The sequence below is a fragment of the Pogoniulus pusillus genome, chromosome 8 (assembly GCF_015220805.1).
Source record: "Pogoniulus pusillus isolate bPogPus1 chromosome 8, bPogPus1.pri, whole genome shotgun sequence".
In the NCBI taxonomy this organism is placed as follows: domain Eukaryota; kingdom Metazoa; phylum Chordata; class Aves; order Piciformes; family Lybiidae; genus Pogoniulus; species Pogoniulus pusillus.
In genome coordinates this window covers 16,760,340-16,783,551 of record NC_087271.1, presented here as the reverse complement: position 1 = coordinate 16,783,551, position 23,212 = coordinate 16,760,340, and the positions used below count along the sequence as shown (strand labels likewise).

The 23,212-nt window shown below is 44.9% G+C and overlaps 1 protein-coding gene across 2 annotated transcripts in view; it reads right to left on the bottom strand.

Moving 5' to 3' along the window:
* ZFYVE9 (zinc finger FYVE-type containing 9) overlaps positions 1 to 23,212 on the bottom strand; it is a 79,848-nt gene that overhangs the window by 31,443 nt on the left and 25,193 nt on the right. For both annotated transcript variants that reach the window (XM_064147381.1, XM_064147380.1), the window contains 3 exons: positions 21,082 to 21,186; positions 18,303 to 20,365; positions 70 to 169 (listed from right to left, as the gene is read on the bottom strand). In XM_064147381.1, coding sequence (XP_064003451.1) covers positions 70 to 169; positions 18,303 to 20,365; positions 21,082 to 21,151 — 2,233 coding nt within the window. In that variant the 5' untranslated portion in view covers positions 21,152 to 21,186. The remainder of the gene's footprint in view (positions 1 to 69; positions 170 to 18,302; positions 20,366 to 21,081; positions 21,187 to 23,212) is intronic.

The window sequence follows — 23,212 nt, the reverse complement described above, 5'->3', positions numbered from 1 at the left end:
AGTATTTGGATTTTGTTTTTTACAGCATCTCTGCAGCTCAAGAGAAGGCCAGAGCCTCTCCCCACTCACCATTCATCAGCACTGAATGGCAGATGACACACACTCTGGCTTCCTTGCGATCCATGTACAGCAGCTTGCACTTCAGGCTACAGCACGCCGCGCAGAAAACCTGCAGCAAAAAGGAAACAACTTAGGTGTTGCTCACAGGTGTGAGAGGAGCTGGTGAGTTCAGGTAAGAGACTGTCCTATAGCCCTGCAAAAACAGGAGACAAATGACCAGCATTTTCCCACTAAAGACACAGTGACCAACAGCTGCCCAGGCAGCCTTTCCTATAAGCCTGGCGAGGATAAGCCTGGCAAGGCAGTGCTGCGTGGAACATGTGAAGGCACCTTGCCCCAGTATTGCACTGGGGTGGGTTTAGAAGCTGTTTGTCAGGAATGACAATGACAGAGTGAATTCCTACCACTTTTTCAATCCCTCACAGAATTAACAACGCGAGAATTAATGTCACTGTTAGAAAAAGCACAAGCGCCTTCTAGACCTGTCAGTGAACTTCTTGCTGGATTTTATTAGCATGCTCCTCTAACCATTGTATGGGTTTGTGTGTAGATTCAGCATGGCCTGAGAGATTCATGCAACACATAACCTTTGAAATCTTCACACCCATGACCTTGTGCTAAAAGCAGAAAATCTACAGCAGCTCTCTTTTGCAAAGTCTCATGTCAGATGCTGTCAACGTCCAATAATAAACCTGACAGAGCTTTGCTAGTAGCATTAGTTTGTTTAGCAAGTCAACTGAAGCTTATCTAACAACCCCAAAGCTTTTTCTGCTGCTACCTCTGGTGCTAAGACAGCGACAGTAAGTTGTTCAAAAGACCAAAAGGCCCAGACGATCACCACAGTCACAGGGGAATGCATGTGCGCCACGTTTTAGTCGGGCTCTGTGTGGTAATCGATGTCGTAGATTTGTAGATGTATTTGGAGTTAACAGAGAAAGACATTCTAGACTACAGGGTCCTCCCCTTACAGATCAGGCCAAGCTCCATCCCCACAGATATTGTGCTCACCTAGTTGTCCAGTATTCCTTCTCAGACTCCCATTGTTCTGCATTCACCCTATAATTCCAGGAATGTTGATGTTTTTGCCACACTCCTTTGCTATGACCTGCATCTGCTGTCTATTGTGCTTAAGGGCTACTAATTTCTGAATATGACACAAAAGATATGCCCTATATGTTGCTTCTAGACTACTAGGCCTAATTCCCACAATTCCTCTATTTGTTTTAAAACTAAGGCAGTGTTTCTCATCTTTTTGCAAGGCCCTTCACAAAAAGATAACAAGCACAGTGCCATCTTCACCAACAAGCAGGTTTGACCCTTATATCAGAGGTTGAATTGATCTCTGTTCTGCAGTTATCCCTTCATAAAACAGAATTGCTGGAAGCTCCTGAAAATACCAAAATTCATTAAGCGTGATCAAAACCTATGACCTATGCACACACAACCATTATCTCAGAATTCCCTTCAATTTCTTGCCACAGTATCTGCCACCTGAGCAAGACTTCTGCTCACTGCCAAAGCAGGCTAATCATAACAAGCTGGTATCCATCAAAAGCCTGTGAACATGCATGAACAAACACAAAACCAGATACAAAACCAGACAAAAACAAATTCATTCCTTAAGCTAACAAATCTATTTGCCTTGTCTAGGGTGAATTTCTCTGTATGAGGTGATTAGAGAATTTTTCAATTTTACTCTTTTTTGTGGTTACATGATCCTTATCCTATAGTGCTATCTAGATATACAGAAAAAAAACTAAGAAAAAATATCCCATAATATCCCTATATCCTAAATATCCTATGATACTCCCAGTATGAACTCTTAGCCTTAACTATATTATCTATCAACTTAAAAAATCTACCAACTAAAGGAAATTAAACCATTAATCATTACTGAGGAAAAAACAAAGAAAACCCAAGAAGATGGTACCATGGTATCCAGAAAAAGAAAGGACCTTAGAATCAGTACAAAAGAGAGAATCATTAACCTATACATCCACAAACAACTTCTTACCATAATATTCCATTATAATAGCTACCTGTTGTGGTAGGCCTCATCGGCCCAAAATAGGCTTATATATGTCCTGCCTTGCCTAAGCCTGTTTTCCTGCTCCACTAGAGAGGCAAGTGTGGGAAACGGACACAAAAGGACCTGGAGTCACTGAGTCTGGCCTGCCCAGGGTCCTGTGGTGTAAAGTACACACACTTAGCTTGTGCCTGCCTAGTGCAAGGCCCATGCTTTTCCCAAATTAGGGAAAAGCAAGCCTATGGCTTTGCCTAATATGGTATGGTTTAGCTAACTGCCATCCTGATTGGCTATTCTTGGGTCCAAGAGGCAATTAATCTCGTCCCACACTGATGAAAGGAAATACACAGGTGAGCAACATGATTTTGCTTCACTGCTTTGCTTCCCTGCCCTTTGCCTTGCTATCTCTGCTGTGCCCAGCCGTGCTGCTATTGCACACTGCCTTACTGCTTGCCTGGTAAACTCCACTGCCAGGAGTTACCAGAAGCAGACCCTGGAGGCATGTGACTACCCTGTGTGCCAGCATGACATGGTACCAAGACTGTACTGCATTCTGCACCTGAAGGTCCTGCCTAGAATTCCTGGACATATGTACAGATTGTCCAGAAGAAGCCAGGAGACAAGGTCAGAGATTGTCTGCGTCCTTTCCCCAGAAGCTGGGAAGATTCAAGCCTCAACGTTCAACAAGACAGAGTCCCCTGAAAGCATTTGGGCACTGTCTGGACTGTGGCTAGCCCCCATGAGGGTAATAATAATTTGAGTAAATGCTCAATGCCTCTTTGTAATTCTCTACTGCCTCCTGCCACAGAGCAGAAAGAGCTTGAGCCCATCTACTGGGCAAACGGCGTATTTGACCGCAAGTGGAATTTGACCGCGGGGATAGTCTCTTCCAGTTCAATTAATGTTTAGATATGTTGCTGGTTATATTAGATGTAGATATTATCCAAAGAATGTTTCCATAACTGTGTAAGAACCAAAATATTATTAAAATTAGTGGTTGTGGGTGGTGAGAGTTCTGAATAGCAAAATTAATAAACAATATTAATTTTGAAAAATATCATCTTGCATTAATTTGCCCTCTGCAACACTACCAATTACTTAACACACTCTATTTTAATTACCTAAGCCTTCTTATGATTACGCTGCTAAAATGATTCCAAAACTCTAGTACAATTAATAACCATTTAACATCTTATCCAGTAAACTCTTAAACTCTAAAATGTGTGACAATCAAGGGCTATCAAAACGTAGCACTGTCTCCTTTAAGAACCAAGTTCTGCTTCTCTGGGGAAGATAAGCTACAGAAGCTGCAAGGAGGTAAGGTGGGGGGTGGGGAAGGCGCATTCCCAATGCCAGGTCGCTCTGCGTACCAGGGGCAGGGGAAGGTAATGAAACTGAAAACCAAGAACCAGCCCCGATCTCCTGCCCCTTCAAAGCCCTCAAGTCCTTTTCAATCTGCATGATGCGACCCAAGACGAAAAACTCATCCAGTCATTTTCACTTCTGTGGGAACCTTTCCATTCTTCTGTGTTTAAAACTTTAATCGATCAGGAAAAATTGGGCACTTTTTCAGTGGCGTCCTGTCTTAGGCTGGTAAGGGTGGAGTTAACAGAGCAGGAGCTGAGCAATTTAGCAAGGCTTTGTGTGCCATTGTGGTGGTAATGTGAACACCTTTGCTTGAAGGTCTGTTGAAAGCTTACATATGCAAATAGCCTAGCTATCTGAAGCATCCAGTCTTAATACCGACCCACTGCCTTCCCAACACAACCCACTGCCGGATCCCAGTAAGCACAGGAGAAGCCGATGGAAGCATGTCACAAGTCCTACAGACCCCAAGCTGGTAACCAGCATTATACTCATCTTTGGCCTTCTAACTTCTGGAGTCTGTCAGGAAGATCTATCAACTGTGAGTCTCTCAACCTAAGGGGTTTGTCTTCTGGGGGCGAGCTACGAGGCATAGAGGATGGTAAGGGTGGATCTGGGACTGCTTTCCCTTGGAGCTGTCGTCACTGGAGGAGGGGATGGTGTGCAGTTCCCTGTGTTTGGTTTTGATCACTTTTTCTTTTCTCTTTTCCTCTGCTGTTCTCCCTTCTTTTTTCTTTTTTGTCGATCAATTCTTTACGGCAGCAGAGCAATAGCAGGCAGTTTGCGATGTTGCGATGTTGAGAAGGGGGCTTAAGCAGTGGAGGTCCCACTGCTCCCATGGGGAGCAAAAGTTGGAAATGTCAATGGCTTCATAAATCACCCTTTATAGACATTAGGGCATCAGAGATTAATCACCATGGAAAAATTGAGTTTCAAAGTCTCTTTTGGAGTCCTGGTTTATCTCTTCCTTCCCAGGTGATAGTACAGTAGGTTCAAATGGTTGGTGCAGCTGGTGGTGGTCGAACTGGATTTGTAGAAGAATATTCCAATTGTATTCCTCCAGCTACTTCCTCAACAGTTGAAAATATTAAAAATAATTTAAAGTTCAGAGTCCGCACTAGTGACAGCATCTCCGCAGTCTCCGTAGTTTCTGTGGGATTCGGAGGTGCCGCGGTTAAGTTGGAAGTCACAGACACACCGGGAGCCCTGGGCGTGGCAGGAGCTGTGGGCGCAAGTTCAGAGCGAATCCCGAGGTCTGTCGTATCCAAGCGCCCTAAGCGCCGCAAAACTTCTTCCATCATTAAGTCAGTTTTACCAGATTGCTCATCAGGTTGGTGTTCATCAGTTCGCTTCGGTGAATGATGACTGCTAACACAAGTGCACTGTTAAGAACAAAGGGCCAGTGGAGCGGGCGAGGTCTTAGGTGGAAGTGGAGGGGATCACATTTTCGGGCGCCAAGCAGGTTCCTCGTGATCGTGATTGTAATTGTGCGAAGAAGTTGTTTTATCCAGATCCACAGCTGAATCCTTGTTGTTGTGGGCTACTGATGGGTCATTAGCAGCATTCAGTAAATCAGCTGTGGTACACACAGCTGTAGCAGTGAGCCCCTTCACAGGTGATAACACAGTAGTCCTGAAAAACTTTTCAAACCCAGGAGGCTCTTTGCTGCAGTTGCCAGCTGAGTGTTTAGTGCCAGTCTGGTCGCTACTGGTCGTGTCGGCCAGAAAAGCAGGAGTGGCAATGAGCATTTTTGCAGCAGCCATAGCGACCTGTTGTTCCACTTTCATTGCTCTTAACATGGTAATTACGTCCTTCCAAGTCAGACCCAGGTCCCTAGCCACCTTGCCAGCTTTATCGCCAATGACAGTGGCATCCCATAGGGCATTACCAATGCCGCTCCACTCACACGGACTAAACAGTAGGGGAATTTCCTTCATGTAACCCATGATTAGCCCATTTAATCAACTCACAGAGTTTCTTCTGGCTAGCAGAGACACCTCTCTTAGAGAGTATGCTCACCAGCAGCTGAATCACTGCTTCTGATTCCATTGCAACCAGTCCTACCGTGCAGAGGTCTGGGTCCAGATCCCAGATTCCAGCTCCTGCATTCCATTTACCTCACAGTGCCTCCTTCCGCCACCGATGTCACCCGTCCCTGTCTTCACGTTCCGCAAAGACTTGGGATCGCTACCTTGACTAATGTTGATCTGGTCCAGCCTGTTCACACGCCATTTGTCGGTGAAAATCACGGCCAGAGTCATGCTACAAACGCCAATGTGGTTAAAAGTCATGCTCCAGTTTATTGCAGCGATACAGTGACTTATATGCTAACTCAGAAGAGGCATGCACAGCTAACTTACTTTGGGATTGGTACACACGTAAAGGCATATATAGGCTAAGGCTGTGTGTGAGATACAGATAGGGTAAGACTTAATTAAAACGTTTATGGGTCAGCCTCCTGCAGCCAGCAGATCCTGCCCCCTTGCAGCTGGATGTGGGGATTTGTTTCATCACCTTAATTCCTGCCTCTGGAATGGGCTCAAGGACACTCTTTGCAGCACAGGTTGCTCATGTTTATCAAGTCGTGTCCTCTGTCAGCAAGAAATGCTTCCACATAGACCCAGTGATGTTTCAATGCCCAAGTTTTCTCTATGTAAGATTGCTGTGGCACAGATTAACTCCAACAGGTCATTCCTATTTGCAGCAGGGCAATTTGTCTCTATTAGCAACTGCAGCTATTTCACCTCTTCACATGCAAGAAGCTATTCCTTATCTAAGACTCAAGGGAACAGTGATGTATCAGAATTTTTTAAGTGTTCAACATACAAACCAAGACTTTTCAAATTCTCAACAGCACTGGAACTGCAAGACAAGCTTGCTTCGTTTTCATATTTGCACAAAAAGCCAACTTGCATCCAGGTGATTACAAACACTGCAGCATCACAATGCTGGAGAGAAACCAAGAACTGCCTTTTAGACACAGGAGCTGCTAAAAGAGAGGCCTGGTGCAAAATCCCACAGGGTTCAACTTGCTGCAGATACACAGCTGCATCTCTAATGCTTTTCATCTGAAGCAGCTCTAACAATTCCCCAGTCCTGGGCAGGAAATAGTCTCGAAGCTTCCTCCAGAGAAGTAAGACCACAATATATGAGCATGGCTTGTGCACCAAAACAAACACTTGTATGCAGACAGGATTCTACATTAGCAATAGCAATCTCAAAATCCTGCAGGTGCCCTAGTGATGTCTTATTTGTTCTACATAATTCTGTTTTCTGCCATTTAAAACCCTACCAGTGTTTCCCCAGGGCTGTGGTTTAAGTGAGGTGCAGACAGCGATGGAGGCTCATTTCATGAAGAAAGGGAAGCTAGGAACAGCAGCAGCTACCTGCCCAGCAGCTTGGATAGCAAGGGAGGATTTCAAATTTTAATTATAGGAGGGTAATACATCTACAATTCACTAACCTCAAACCAGCACAGCCTTTGTTATCATCTGTAATGCTTCCTCAATAAAAAAAAAAAGTCCATCAGCACTGCAAAAGCAGCATTGCTGTAACAGGTGAGAAACTGCATAGGCTTACATTCATTTAGATATGGGAAAGCTACTTAAATGTCAGCTCAGTTAAAGACCACACCAAATCGCAACAGAGGCCTATGAGGATGATTAGGGGATTATCACAGTATCAACAGGGCTGGAAGAGACCTCACAGATCATCAAGTCCAACCCTTTACCACAGAGCTCAAGGCTAGACCATGGCACCAAGTGCCACGTCCAATCTTGCCTCGAACAGCCCCAGGGACGGCGACTCCACCACCTCCTCGGGCAGCCCATTCCAGTAGCCAATCACCCTCTCAGTGAAGAACTTTCTCCTCACCTCGAGCCTAAATTTCCCCTGGCGCAGCCTGAGGCTGTGTCCTCTCATTCTGGTGCTGGCCACCTGAGAGAAGAGAGCAACCTCCCCCTGGCTACAACCCCCTCAGGTAGTTGTAGACAGCAATAAGGTCACCCCTGAGCCTCCTCTTCTCCAGGCTAAACAATCCCAGCTCCCTCAGCCTCTCCTCGTAGGGCTGTGCTCAAGGCCTCTCACCAGCCTCGTCGCCCTTCTCTGGACACGCTCAAGCATCTCAATGTCCCTCCTAAACTGGGGGGTCCAGAACTGAACACAGTACTCAAGGTGTGGTCTGACCAGTGCAGAGTACAGGGGCAGAATGACCTCCCTGCTCCTGCTGACCACACCATTCCTGATGCAGGCCAGGATGCCACTGGCTCTCTTGGCCACCTGGGCACACTGCTGGCTCATGTTCAGGCGGGTATCAATCAGCACCCCCAGATCCCTCTCTGTCTGGCTGCTCTCCAGCCACTCCGACCCCAGCCTGTATCTCTGCATGGGGTTGTTGTGGCCAAAGTGCAGCACCCTGCACTTGGAGCTATTGAACCCCATCCCATTGGCCTCTGCCCATCTGTCCAGGCGGTCAAGGTCCCGCTGCAGAGCCGGGATTGGAACACACGGAGAGACTGAGGGACCTGGGGCTTTCCAGTCAGGATAAGGTTGAGAGGGGATTTAATAAATTATAAATATCTGAGAGCTCGGGGTCAGGAGGGAGGGAACAGGGACAGCCTCTGCTCAGCTGCTCCCTGGGATAGGACAAGGAGTGCAGGAGGTTCCACCTCAACACAAGGGAGAACTTTTTTACTGTAAGGGTCACAGAGCACTGGAACAGGCTCCTGAGAGAGGTTGTGGAGTCTCCTTCTCTGGAGACTTTCAAGGCCTGTATGGATGCATTCCTCTGTGACCTGAGCTGGATTGTATGGTCCTGCCCTGACAGGGGAGTTGGACTCGATCTCTTTGGGTCTCTTCCAATCTCTAACACCCTGTGATCCTGTGAACCACTTTACAGTCTTTGAGAGGCAAGTCTTTAAAATAAACACATATAAAATAAGCTCTCAGTTCACTGAATGTGAAGAAAGAGCTCACTCTGCCTCATTTCAAGCAGTTTTAGTATTTTCTGATTGTGCCAACGTAACGTTTCAGAAACAAAATGCAAGAGTGCACACAAAGGCATATCCATGCAAAACCAAAACCCACCCCTTTGTATTTACACCATAACCTTATTTATAAACATTCCAGGGAATATTAATTGTGGAGAGATTTTTGCTAACAGGACATGAATTGATAAACACGAGCACCCATGCTGCGAAGTGTCCTTGAAGGCGGGAAGCTAGGCGGTAAATAACAGCACCCCACATGCAGCTGCAGGAGGTAGAGTGCCAGGTGCAAGGGGGCAGGGTCAGCCAGCCATAGGGGGCTGATCCTGCAGGACTGTAACCTACGGTACCACATACATAACCCTGGACCAATCTGTACTTCCCACATGTACCAATCTTAAACTAAGTTAGTTGTGCACGCCTCTTCCAAGCAAGCATACAAGTCAGTGTATTCACAGAAATAAACGGAGAACGACCATCTAACCACATTGGTGACTCAAGAGTCGTTTATCCCAGGTGCAACACAGGCCATTAATAACAACAGAAACGTTATTTTAGGGACATTTGCCATCATTTTCGTCCTCTGGGAGAAACTTCCAGTCCAAAGTTCAGTATTGAATATGGAAAAATCAATGTCTTCAACCACAAATGAAACACAAATGAGTATCTAATTTAGGACCTTTGATCAAGCAACACTTTGTGCATTCATCAGAGCTCCCAAGAGCAACCGTCTAAGTCTTTAAAGACAAAAGCAACAAGAGAACATTCACACTTCCTATCTCAGCCTTCCAAGAGTAGTGCAGAGGAGGAATGCAATCCAGCACAACTGACAGCTCAGGCTTGTGATAACCAATCACCAAGTCACTCTCTCAGTATCTCATGCTATAAAAGAAATAACGGTGCAGTGCCAAAGCAAGTTTTTGGGTTACTAGGGATTTCAGGTTCACTGGGAGTTGTTAAAAGAGCAGTTGCTAGGGGGATTGGTGAATTTTGTGTGTTAGCAGAAGAATGTAGTTTGAGTTGTGGGTAAAAAGAGAAGACAGAAATTTTCTGGCTTTCCTACCAAGGATGACTGTTCCATCTGACAATGGAAAACACAGAAATGCGGAAGATGAGAATTTATGAAAGTGTTCACACACATTCTCCAGTTTCTTAATTCAAAATTTACTCTAAGTGTACCACTTTCTACCACTCCCCTGAGGCTCCTATCTTCCATTAATTTTGCAATTATTATCCTCAAATTAAAAACTGAGACAGACTTCCCAGGTGCCACTCAACTATTTCTAAGTGCAGCTTTCATTCCCAAGTGAAGCAAATACATTTACCTCTGCTACAATGATTTCTCATGATGATGATTAAAAAATGCACTCCAAAACTCTCAGTCCTGTGGCTTCTCCTAGAAGCAATTAATTGCAAGAGCTGAAGACACTGCCTCCCCAGTTCTTCCAGTGAGACTCACACATTTAGTAGAAACAGTGGAAGCACCACTGGGACTCAGCAGTCAGCTGCACCACAGGCATGGTCAGCATGACTTGCTTTGGGGACAGTTATCTCAACCAGCAGTCAGTCTCTTTGCAATGATGCCCAGTGACAGGACAAGGGGCAACTGATGGAAGTTGAGGCATAGGAGGTTCCATGTGAAGCTGAAGAATTTTTTTCACTATGAGGATGACAGAGCACTGGAACCAGCAGACCGGGGAGGCTGTGGAGTCTCCCTGTCTGGATATATTAAAAAACCATCTGGATGCATTCCAGTGTGATCTGCTCTAGGTGATCCTGCTCTGGCAGGGGGGCTGAACCAGGTGATCTTTTGAGGTCCCTTCCAGCCCCTGACATTCTATGATTTTATGACAGGAAGAGCAGACAGCTGAGAACAGCCATGTCTCACAGAATCAGAGAACTGTTTAGGTTGAAGGGATCTCAAAGATCATCTAGTTCCAACCCCCTGCCACAGGTTGCTCAAGGCCTCATCCAACCTGGCCTTGGACACCTCCAGGGAGGGAGCAGCCACAACCTCCCTGGGCAACCTCTTCCAGTGTCTCACAACTCTCACTGCCAAGAACTTCTTCCTAACATCTAGTTTCCATCTCCCTTCTGCCAGTTTAATCCCATTACTCCTTGTCCTGTCATTACAAGGCCTTGTAAATAGTCTCTCCCCAGCCTTCCTGAGGCCTTCTTCAGATACAGGAAGGCTACTACAAGGTCTCCTTGAAGCCTTCTCTTCTGCAGGCTGAAGAACCACAACTTTTGTAGCCTGTTCTCATAGGACAGGTGCTCCAGCCCTCTGATCATCTTTGTGGCCCTCCTCAAGCCACTGCAGCTCAGTTCATCAGAGCCTGCCTGTCAATGCCTTTGCTTCTTTCCTCCCAGAACTGGAAAAAGAATCAAGCGTTACAGGGAGCACTAAGTATTAGCTCACTGGTTCTTAGCTTTTATTAACAACTGTCTTTTATTAAAAATAAATACAAACAAACCAAAAGCACAAAACAAGAAAGAGCAGAATACTCTACCACATCTTTTTTTGACTGCACATGTGCAAATTTGGCTCAGTTAGCCAAAAACTAGCTACCAAAACCTTCTAGAAACAAGCCATTGGAGAATGATCTTGGAGGTCTCATCCAACCTGGTTGATTCTATAATTCTATGATTCTAAGATTGCACATGAATATGTGATGAATTTTTCACACTGAAGTATTTTTTGCCTACATGGTAGAGAACACTTTTATCTTACCCAATTCCCAAGTATTATTCAAAATAATACTGGTTGTTCTTCTCAAGGCTTGAATTCTGTAGTTTTAAAAAACACCTCCACACTGCACTCTTCAGCTTTGCTCTCTCTCTCTCTACCATGTTTTATCCATTTTTTTACACACATTTTCATTTTATGCTTCTCAATGGTGCAATGTGAGGCTTCAGTCATTACAGGAAAGCAATTAAATCCAAGCAATGAACTTGTAGAAAACATAAAAATAAGCAGAAAACATTACTGTAAATAAAACCTGTGGTCAGATTTATTGAACCTCTAAAAAACCCAAAAGAATGACCCAAAGAACTGCCAGGGTAAATTAATGGATCAAAGCTAAAAGCAAAGAGCATCCACAGAACCACAGAACTGCAGGAACTGGAAGGGACCTCAAAAGCTCATCCAGTCTAAACCCCCTGCAGAGCAGGATCACCTAGACAAGATCACAAAGGAACACACACATCTAGGCAGGTTTTGAGTATCTGCAAAGAGGGAGACTCCACAACCTCCCTAGGCAGCCTGTTCCAGTGCTCTGGCACCTTCACAGGGAAAAAAAATCCTCCTCACGTTTACATGAAACTTCCCATGCCTCAGCTTCCACCTATTGCCCCTTGTCCTGTCATTGGGCATTACTGAGCACTCACCTTTACATCTTTATAAACATGAATGAGGTCTTCCCTCAGGCTCCTCCTCTCTAAGCAGCACAGCCCCAGCTCCCTCAGGCTCTCCTCAAAAGGAAGACGTTCCATTCCCTTCGTCATCTTTATGGCTCTGTGCTGGACACTTTTGAACTGGGGGGGTCCAGAACTGGGCACAGTACTCCAGATGTGGCCTCACCAGGGCAGAGCAGAGGGGCAGAACCTCTCTCAACCTACCAATCACAGCCCTTCTAATACACTCCAGAATGGCACTGCCCCTCCAGGCCACCGGAGCACACTGCTGGCTTATGGTCAATTCTCCATCCACTAAGACGCTCAGGTCCTTTTCCTCTTCACTGTCTTCCAGCAGGTCAGTCCAAAGTCTATACTGACACCTGGGGATGTTCTTTCCCAGGTGCAAGACTCTACACTTGCCCTGCTGAACTTCATTCAATTTCTCCCTACCCAACCCTCTAGCCTATGTCTCACTGAATGGCAGCACAGCTTTTCAGGGTGTCAGCCACTTCACTCAGTTTTGTGTTATCAGCAAACTTGCTGACAGTGCATTCCATGCTCTCATCCAGGTTGTTGATGAATATATTGAACAGAACTGGCCTCAATACTGACCCTGTGGGACTCCACTAGTTATAGGACTCCAACTAGACTCCATCTCATGGACTACAACTCTCTGACTTCTTTCCTTCAATCAGTTCCTCTACTGTATATGCCTCATAGATTCTCCTCAACTGCAATGAGAAAAAGATGGAGCCCTCTGATATCAGTGAAAAGGTACACAAAAGGTAGGCAAGTCCCTCATGATTCTCTATTGATCACCTCTGGTTCCTAGCTCCACTGCAACCAACCTGCAAGAGGATGGGCAGAAGCAAACAACTGGAGGTCTTGAACCAGTTCACAACAAATGTCTGCTCAGCTTTTAGAAGTGTCCCGAGAAAGGTTTTCCTGCATGTCTCAAAAATCACACTTGAATCAGACATACTTACTTGGTGTTGCAGTGAAGCCACCTAGCACTGTGCATGTTGGTTGCTAAAGGGACAAGTGGGACACATACTGTAGGTCACTACAGCCTGCAGTTTCTGCCAGACTACTTCCAGGTGGTGTGTTTGAGCTTTCCACATACATTTGCTTCTTGTGGGTCCTTTCTTCCCTAAACTCTTCTGGCAGGGGAGGGTCTTTCAATCAATTTCAGAAATCTTTGGATAGGGCCTAAATGGTGGAATACTGTGGAAGGATGTCTTGCTGACAGAGGACAGGATTTGATAAACATGAGCAACCTGTGCTGCAAAGAGTGTCCTTGAGCCCATCTCAGAGACAGGAACTAAGGCGATGAAACAACCCCCACATCCAGCTGCAAGGGGGCAGGATCCTCTGGCCACATGAGGCTGACCCTACAAATTGTTTATATAAGCCTTACACCCTATCTGTGTCTAACACATAGCCTTAAGCCTACCTGTGTTTTCCAAATGTATCAATCTTAAAGTCAGCTGTGCACGCCTCTTCCAAGTTAGCATAAAAGACAACGTGTCACCGCAATAAAGTGAGCACAACTTTAACCACATTGGTATGGCATCGTGACTCTGGCCGCCTTCCCATCGACAAATGGTGCTCAAACAGGTTGGACCGAGGCGGTAATCAAGAGGATCCCAAATCTTAGCAAAACACGAAGATGGGGACGGTGGACGCAGGAAACAGAAGGAGGCATTGCAAGGCAATTGGCGCGCAAGACCTGGAAACCTGGGATCTGGACCCAGACCTTCTGCAAAGGTAAGACTGATCACAAAATGGAATTAGAAGTACTGCTATTGAGTATACTTTCAAAGAGAGGTGTCCCTGCTGGCCAGAAAAAACTCCATGAGTTGGTAAAACAGGCTGAGAGTAAGAGTGTATGAAGGAAATTCCCCTGTTCTTTAGTCCGCAAGAATGGAGAGAAGTTGGTAGCGCCCTGTGGGATGCCACCACTAACGGAGCTAAAGAGAGTAAAGTAGCTAAAGACCTCGGTCCGACTTGGAGAGACATAATTAGCACTGAAGCTGCCCCCGCTGCCCCTGCGGCCCCCACCGTTCCCGACGTGCCTGCCACTGTACCCATGGCTATGGAGGCTGCAGAGAGACGCTCAAACTGTCTTGGGAAACGTTCAATGGGTCCATAATTGTGTCGGCATCACCAATGCTGATCTAGAACCCCTTTTGCCACTGCTACAGGCAGACAGAGCTGAGCAACGGCTCATGTTGAATGTTATCATCTACAAGCACTTCAAAATATCGCTCAAAGGATTCATAGTGCAGCATCTTATCAAAGATTCGCTGACATTCCCCTGTCCCTTGTGATGTGTAATCATCCTACACATCCTTTCGCTACTATTTGTAGTAGCGAAAAGAAAAAGGGGGAGATAGGACCACCACGCAGGCTATGCAACCTGCCACTGCCAAATCTGATAAATCAAGAAAACAAAAATTTAGAGGAACAGATGTACTGCTTCTAGAACGGGTGTTTCCCTTGGTGCAACCAAAAACTAGCATCCAACAAAGAATGGAAGCGATAGCAGAGTTAACCAGAAAAGGACACCAGAGAACTGTAGACATTGCCAGAGAAGAACCCACTGACATCAGCGTCTATAGCGAATAAACATTTAGAATGGTACCTACGGCATTCCCTACTACTTCAGGAAGCACTGTTGGTATACACAGGCCTTGTACACACACAATCCCCTAAAGACCCTTTGTGGCAAGTGATGAGTGACTTTCAATGAATTGAGAAGCCAAAAGCATCTATGACACCACTGGAAGCACAGACAGTGTACACCAATGCTGGTAAAGCAAAGAGGCTTGCTGCCTGTGTCTGGCAAATACACTACCATAGGAATAAACACATCATTACTGGGTGAAGGAAGGACACCTTTTAGACATTTGAACTGGCAGCCATCTGTTTGGCCCTCCAGAACTGGGTTCATGTTCCTGTCAATATTGTTTCAGACTTGCTATATGTTGTAGAAGTGTTGAATAGAATTGAAGATGCCTTATTTTGCAGAACTAAAAATCAACAACTACAGTCATCGTTTATACAAGCACGAGATGCAGTTAAAGCCAGACAACATCCCTACTGCATAATTCATATAAGGAGCCATCAGTTAAATACAGGACTAGGAGAGCAAAACGCACTGGCAGGTAAGTTGGTCAGCCCAGCACATACTGTTTCCCCAGAAAACACCTTTGAACGAGCTAGAAACTCTCACAAAATGTTCCACCAGAATGCTCAAGCCTTGAGATGACAGTTTGGGCTAACTCAGAGGCATCTGGAATAGTCAGGGCCTGTCCCCAGTGCAGTCATCATGGGCCGGGCCTAGGACTAGGTGTTAACCCAAGTGGCCTTAAAGCACTGGAAATATGGCAGATGGATATCCCTCAATCTGGGAGACAGAAATACATCCACGTCTCTATAGATACATTTTCAAAAATGGTATGGGCAACAGCACAGACAGGAGAAACAGGAAAGCATGTTTGCAAACATTTAACAGCATGTTTTGTGGCAATGGGAGTACCACAACAGATTAAGACAGACAATGGGCCTGGTTACAGTGGAGAGAGAGTTAGGCATTTCATGAAAACATGGGATATCAAGCATGTTACAGGGATACCCCATTCCCCTACAGGACAGGCTATTATAGAGAGAGCACACCAGATGCTCACATCTCAGATTCATAAGCATATGATGTTATTGATATAACAGAAAGGCTTAATAAGGCTTTATTTGTCTTAAACTATCTGAGTCTCTTGGGAGGTCAAGAGGAGCTGCCCATAATTACACATTATTCCACCATCAAGAGCTCCATTAGCAGTTGTATCCCAAGTCTTGAGGTTCACTATAGGAACCCCAGGAATGGCCTCTGTGAGGGTCCTGTCCCTGTCCTGTTTAACAGTTGAGGCTATTTATGTGTTTCCACAGAGCAAAGACCTTTGTGGATTCCCAAGCGCCTTACCCAACTCTCCTTGAACAGGAAGCAGAATGATGTCAAGAAGACTACCAGTGATATGCATGCTCCTGATGCTGGCACTTCCACTGACAAAGCAGCTGACAATGAAAACTGACTCTAGGAGAAACCTGTGGGTAACATGAGCAAATCACACGGGGATCCAAGAATTTTGTCTAGCAATGGCATCAGCTACAGATCCCTTTAAGACTTGTTTAGTAGGAATATCTGGTTTTGATGAGAATCAATTTTCTGAATATAGTAGAGGTAACTGCAGCAAAGCAAACAGTACAGCACACTGTGCTAGAGAACTGATCAATAAACTAAACGTTTTACTGCCTTGGGATCCTCAGGAGTAAGAGCTGTTAGGGTCTCAAGGTATAGGCAATACTACTAAGAATTGGACTCAAACCTGTTTTGCTTTTGGAAACCTGAAACAAAGAGCCAATTCATATCAAGCCCAGGATTGGTTGACATGGACCAACATAACTGCAGGACCACAATATGATTATATGCATGCAGGGAGTTACTGCAGGACCAATGTCTCATGAGTAGCAGTTGCTAGAAAAAGTCATGAAAGTGAGAATGGTTTGGGGGCTCTCAGTGCTGAGGGCACAGGTTTCTGTGACCCATATCAGAGTGAATCTGTCCAAGCCATGAGCTGCCAGTTAGGCCAGGATCTACTTGTGGAAGTGTCAAGCGCTTTGCTGCAGTCCAGGTAGACTACATCCACATTCACCAGGTGGGTAACCTGATCATAAAAGGAGATCATGTTGGTCAGGTAGGACCTGCCCTTCCTAAATCCATGATAGCTGGGCCTAATCCCTTGGCCATCCTGTAGGTGTTTTGTGATTGCAGTCAAGATGACCTGTTCCATGACTCTGCCTAGCACTGAGGTCAGGCTGACAGGTCTGTAATTTCCCAGTTCCTCCTTCCAGTCCTTCTTGTGGATGGGCACCACACTGGCAGCTTCCAGTCATTAGGGACCTCTCCAGTGAGCCAGGACTATTGATAAATGATAGTGGCTTGGCCAGCTCATCTGCCAGCTCTCTCAGCATGCTAGGATGGATCCCATCTGGTCCCATGGACTTGTGAGGATCCAAGTAGCTCAGCAAGTCCTTTACTGCTTCCTCCTGGATTACAGGGGGACTACGTTATGTTTGAGTCATCATCATTACGAAGCTTCTTGCCATGTGTCTATGCAGCAGGGTGCAGGTAATTCATTACAGATGTTTCCAGCAACAAATTGTTATCGTCTTTAAAATCATGTAAGCAATATGACAAAAGAAGACTCAAAGGCACCAAGCGTATAAAGCACCTAAAGCAGCAGGAACACCAGCAGCTCAGCAGCACACTTCCAGCTCACACCAGTATGGTTCAGTATCTTTAATGGCATTACTGGTGCTGCCACTTCCATAAACTGCTCTCATGCACTTAGCCGTTTTACAGCATTTCAACAGGAATCAGTGACGGTGACTGCTGCAGACAAGACACACACTGCTAGCACAGGCTAGTAAATCATTCTGTTATACACAACAATTAATTATTCTCTACTAGAACTCTAAATGGATTAGAGCTGAGAAGCTCCTTTTTTTAATCCCATCACAAATCAGCCAGAGATATTTAGAAAGAGATCACAGAATTCCAGAAATTAAAGGGTGAGAAGGGACCTTGAAAGATCATCCAGTCTAATCTCCGTGACAGAGCAGGATCACCTAGACAAGATCACAAAGGAACACATCTAGGTGGGTTTTGAGTACCTCCAGAGAAGTAAACTCCACAATCCACCTGGGCAGCCTGTTCCAGGATTCTGTCATCCTCACAGGGAAAAAAAAAAAATCTTTCCTCATGTTTTCATGGAACTTCCTATGCCTCAACTTCCCACCCATTGCCCCTTGTCCTATAATTGAGCATCACTGAGCAGAGCCTGGCTCCATTCTCTTGGCACTCACCTTTACGTATTTACAAATATGAATGAAGTCACCCCTCAGGCTCCTCCTCTTCAAGCTAAAGAACCCCAGCTCCCTCTCCCCATAAGAGATGATGTTCCACTCCCTTGACTATTTTCATGGCTCTGCTCCACATTCTCAAGCAGTTCCATGTCCTTGAACTGAGGCACCCAGAACTGGACACAGTATTCCAGATGTAGCTTCATCACAGCAGAGTAGAGAGGGAAGAGAACCTCTCTCAACCTACCAACCACAGCCCTTCTAATACACCCTGCACTGGCAATGGCCTTCTTGGTTACAAAAACACACTGCTGACTCATGGTCAACCTTATAACCACCAGGATCTCCAGGTTCTTCTCCTCTTCACTGCTCTCCAGTAGGTCAGTCACCAGCCTACACTGGTATTTGGGGCTGTTCTTTCCTAGGTGTATGTCACAGGTACACAGACATTGGCTTATGGATTTCTCTGGTTAGGTTTTGCACAGAAAGGGAAAAAAAAGAAAAAAGAAGACAAAAGGTGTTTTTAACTTACTCACAACAGCTGAACTTACCTTCCCACAAGCTCTGCAATGATGTCTTCTTCTGGTGAATGTAAATCTGGCCTCACATTTCATACAATTTGGTGCTTGAGAATCTGGAACCCAAACTGGAGCCACCTCACCCAAAGTCGTAAAAGGCTTTCTAGCTGGAGCTCCAAACTGACTAGCTCTGAGATCATTGTCTGGGCTATCTGGGGCTACTGCAAGGCACGGACTATTAGAGACTCCAGATTCATACTCTTCCAAATGTTCCCCATTAGTACCAGCAATAGAGGCATTTGAAGATATTTCACCAGGAAACACATCTGTGGCATCTCCTAATGTCTTACCAAAGACGTTTTTATTTTTGCTGTTACCTCCACAGTTTGGGGGAATGAGATCATTCTGTAAGTGGTCTGACAATGGCTTGGGGATCTGCAGTTTAAGATTGGTAGGCTGTTTAGGTCTCGCACCACCAAAAGGAACACTCAGTGACTGTAGATTAGTCACTGGCTTGGGTGAGTTTTGCCCTTGTGTGGATGAAACCTGACTACAAAGATTGTGTGAATAATTTTTCTTGATGTGGTCACCAGTGCTGTTTAAAATCAGCCCACTGCCATCAGTGGTCTCATTTCCTCTCTGTTCATAAACATTCAGGTAACATTCTGACTTGCTCTCCTCTATTTCCTTTTCCTCTGTTACCGAGTCTTCCTTGGAGGGTAAAGTCTTTGGAACATGAGCAACAGCTGGGTTCTGCATTCCATAGGAATCACAACCATTAGACAGAGAGCTTGCTGCTGATGTAGCCATTACATCAGAGAGACTGGACCTTTCAAGCTCATCTATACCAGTCCCTTTTAAGTCTATGCGTGCTTCCATCACCCCATCTTCACATTCTTTACTATTACTACATGCCTCATCAGGCCACTTTGTTTGCAGAAGGCTTTCATTCTCTCCCAGAGTTTGCTTATTATTCATCTCATTCAACTTTGGCAGTTCGCAGTCAGCCATCTCTTGAGACTCAGTGCAATCCTCCGACAGGCCAAGCGCTTCTATTGTGCCAGGACTTTCATCCCATTCAATGACTTTGCTTTGGGTGGCACCAATGTCCTCAGGGGCACAATGCTCTGCACCACTTTCCCTGCAACTGCCACTTCCAGCCAGGTCAGGCTGACAGGTTTCAGTGAGTCCAGACAGCCTGCACTGTAACCGTTGGGTTGTTTCCTGCTCTACAATGAAGCTTCCGTTATGTGGCATAGAAGAGTTGTGAGCTTCTGGATCTATGCTGGGCAAAATGCCTTTACTGAGAACATTTTCAACTGATACACAATCTTCTTCCATTTGAACACGTCTCTGCAAGACAGTCACTGAATTAACCCCTGCAGCTGTAGCTCCTGAAAACAGTGAATCTTTGCTCACATTAAAATCATCCTTTAAGCATGAGGAGGGGCATGCAAGGGGCAGGCTTTCAGATGAAGCATTCACCAAAGGACCTACAGAGTCACCATCAGCACACAGCCTCAGCATTTGCTTCTCTGGAGCTCCACCCTTTTCTGTGGCTCCATTGACAGTAATGCCAAACTGTTCACTCTGTTGGTGTTCACTATCCAGTGTAAAGCTAGTGTTGTCCATCAGGGGCTGACTGGTGCAGTCCTTACAATCAAGCAAGTCGTCGCTTTGGAGTGTTCTGCTGTCACAGTTATGCATGACTGCCACCACCAGCACATTCTTCTCCTCTGGCAAACAAGCTACACTTCCACATCTCTTTTCTCCTGCTTGCACAGCATTACACTGGTCACCCCCATCACTATTTCTTTTCACCAACTGCTCGTCTGCTGCTGAGTGATCATCAATCCACATGACTGGGGTCTCCGGGCTTATGCTAAAATCCTTGCCATTAGCACAATGATCTCCTTTTGCTGTTGGTGTAGTCACTGAAGGAGACAAGGAGAAAGACCTTCCTCTCTGTTGACATTCATTAGTAGCTGTAGCTTCACTCACTCTGGCCACGACTGGGTTAAATGGCAGACGACGAGAAGGTGGCTCTAGCATATGACTCCACTTTGCACCCAGCAGTGTAGGTGAGACAGCATCATCTGAAAAAGGGTATAAAGAAGAGAACTTACTGTCTTAGTCAAGCAATGGCTTCTGCTAACTCTGTTGGATTAAATACCCCAAGTATACATACAGAGTTGTTCAAATATGGGCACAACAGCAAAACGCATCTGCCAGGACTAACATCTTTCATCGGTCATAGAGTAATTGCAGGACGCTTCTGGACCTTATGAAGTTCAGAGTTACAAATAGTACCGGATTGAATTTGCACAAGAATTTTAAATTATTGATACTTTAGACAGCTAGAAATGCCTAGAAAGCTGCCAGCTGACAGAAAATGTTTAATACTTCAAATACGGCGATTTTCGTTATATCACTTGTGACCTGAGGAAACATTTCTAAGCCTGAGCCTGCCAAAACTGCAAAACAAGCTTAAAATAAGTTTCTGCTTGGGTTGTTCAAAATAAATTATTAAAATATTGTCATTGAGATTAAGCTCCCTAAAACCTTTCTTTAAAAAATGTAGAAAGGATTTTCTATTAAAAGAGTAAGAAATGTTAAAACAGTAAACAAGATGAATGAAACCAGAGGAGAACAGTGCTGACAAATACTGAAAATAAAACCTTGCAAAGTTAACAGATGTTTTTGGCAAACTCTGGAGTTAACCCAAAAGCATAGCACAGGACTCCCTCCCTCCATGGCATTCTGTGCAGAATACACCTAACGTGCATCTACGAGCTTATTCCAAATGACTCACCTTCGTTTTGCTCAAATTCATCTAAAACCTTGTCAAGGTTATATGCCTCTGCTTGGAAATAGTTCTCCATTTGTCAGGGAGAGCCCACCAGCTTCTTGTCTGAACCTGCCAGAGAGCAAATTACAAGCAGTTATCTACCTTTCAGTCTGCAGCTTTCCACTCCATATTTCCCCGATTTAAGGGGACAAGAAGGCCTTTGTAAATCAGATTGTGGATACATTACAGGCATAAATCACAGAGTCCTTTCCAGGAATAAAAACTGTGTTCTTCAATTGGCTTCATCTGGAGTTAACAACATCCCCAAGCTTTTTCTGCATTTTATTACCACCAGTCTCCCACACTGATGTCTCTAACCATGTGATCAATATAACTGTGAGAGTAAAACTGCTCCAACACAAGGGACAAAATAGCAGTCTAGAGGACTAGAAGGCCAACTGACAATCCAGAGGTCTGGCTTGCAGTTCCATGCTACCAACAATTAGTTTTGAACAGGTAGTTTAAACTCTCCACAATTCTGATTTTTTTAATGTATACTAGGCTAGCAGGATTCTGTGTCACTCCTCATTTCCCAGAGATGCTTCAAGGATTCATACTTGTAAAATTGTTAAGGGACTTAATGGGTGTTACTGGAATTGTGCTAGCGCTTAAGATGTCTTCTTTAATAATCCTTGTTTCCCTGAAAGGCAGCCACTGGAAATCCAGCAAAGTGCAAACAATTAAATAGACTCATCAAAAGATAATAGCCTCAGGCGGGGGGGGGGGGGGGGGGGGGGGGGAAATACAAGACAGAAAAAAAACCCAAACAAAACCAAACAACTGAAGTCATTAAATAATTTCCTAAACTTCACATAATGCATAACACTTTCCCCCCAGCAGTAGATGGTCTTCTTGCTCCCAAAGGCTCATCCCAGCAAGACACCTGGATTCTTTTTTCCAAAGCATTCCTTACCAGTTGAGATATTTTCACTGAAAAACACGTACCATAACCCATACACCTTACAGAGAGACTTTGACTCAACCTCTGAACACTACCATCCAAAGCAGCTTTACTCACTTCAGAGTTGTGAAATAAGGAAATGAGGGAGGAGAGGGTGAAAACCTGGAATTGCAGCAGGGAACAGCATTAGACCTGACAGCTAAACTCCATCTCAGGCAAAAACTGGCTCCTTTACACTACAGGTACAACAGGCCCATGAAAAAAAGCCATTAGAGGACATTTCCAGTTTCAAACTATACTTTACTTTAACATTACCCCCATAGTAACTACACTTGAGGAAAACACCAGCCAGTTTTATTTCAATAACTACAACCTTCACCACAATGCAGTCACTACAGCCTTCACCACTCAGCTGGCGTGGGCAGTCACTACAGCCTTCACCACAGCCGACGTGGGCAGTCATTACCATTAGGTCATGGGCACAAAAAGATCATGCAAGAAAATACCACAAAACAGAGACTCCCAAGTTTTTGAGGCCACCTTGAACTTGACACGTTTTTTAAGATACACTCACATTACAGGATAAATACATTGCTATTTAATAGAAGTAATTAAATTGTGTTTTAAAGAGACATGAAAACGCAAATGTGAAAGAAAATGAGCGTAATAGCAACTCAGAAGCTCAGTACCACCCAAAAAGAGCCTGTTTGTCACCTTACAAACCCCCAGGTTGCCCTCCATTCAGCAAGCAGATTAACTCCTACAGGGAAACCCATGAGTGGCCATACAGCTGCCTCTGTACAGAGATGCAGGGTTAGTAACACAGGTACTGGAAAAGCTGCACACCTTGAGCATTTCAGAAAGCTAAACAAGCTAAATACTTGTCTCTTCCAACCCTGATGATACTATGATATGATACTATGATACTTGACATTTTCTACCAAAAGCCAGCTTCTGACATCTAACTGTATCAGTGTATTCATTGATCCCTTAGGTAACTAGTGTAGAGTCTTCCTGAGTTACCCAACATGCACACCAAGACATGGTACTAAAAACCTTTCATCCCATGTCAATTGAAGCCATTACACTTAGCATGCATACTGCAGTCAAACCAAAGGATTTTAAAAGCAGATGCTTCTCCTCAGAAATCCAAATACTAAACTCATTCAAACTACATCTAAATTGTCTGGAGGT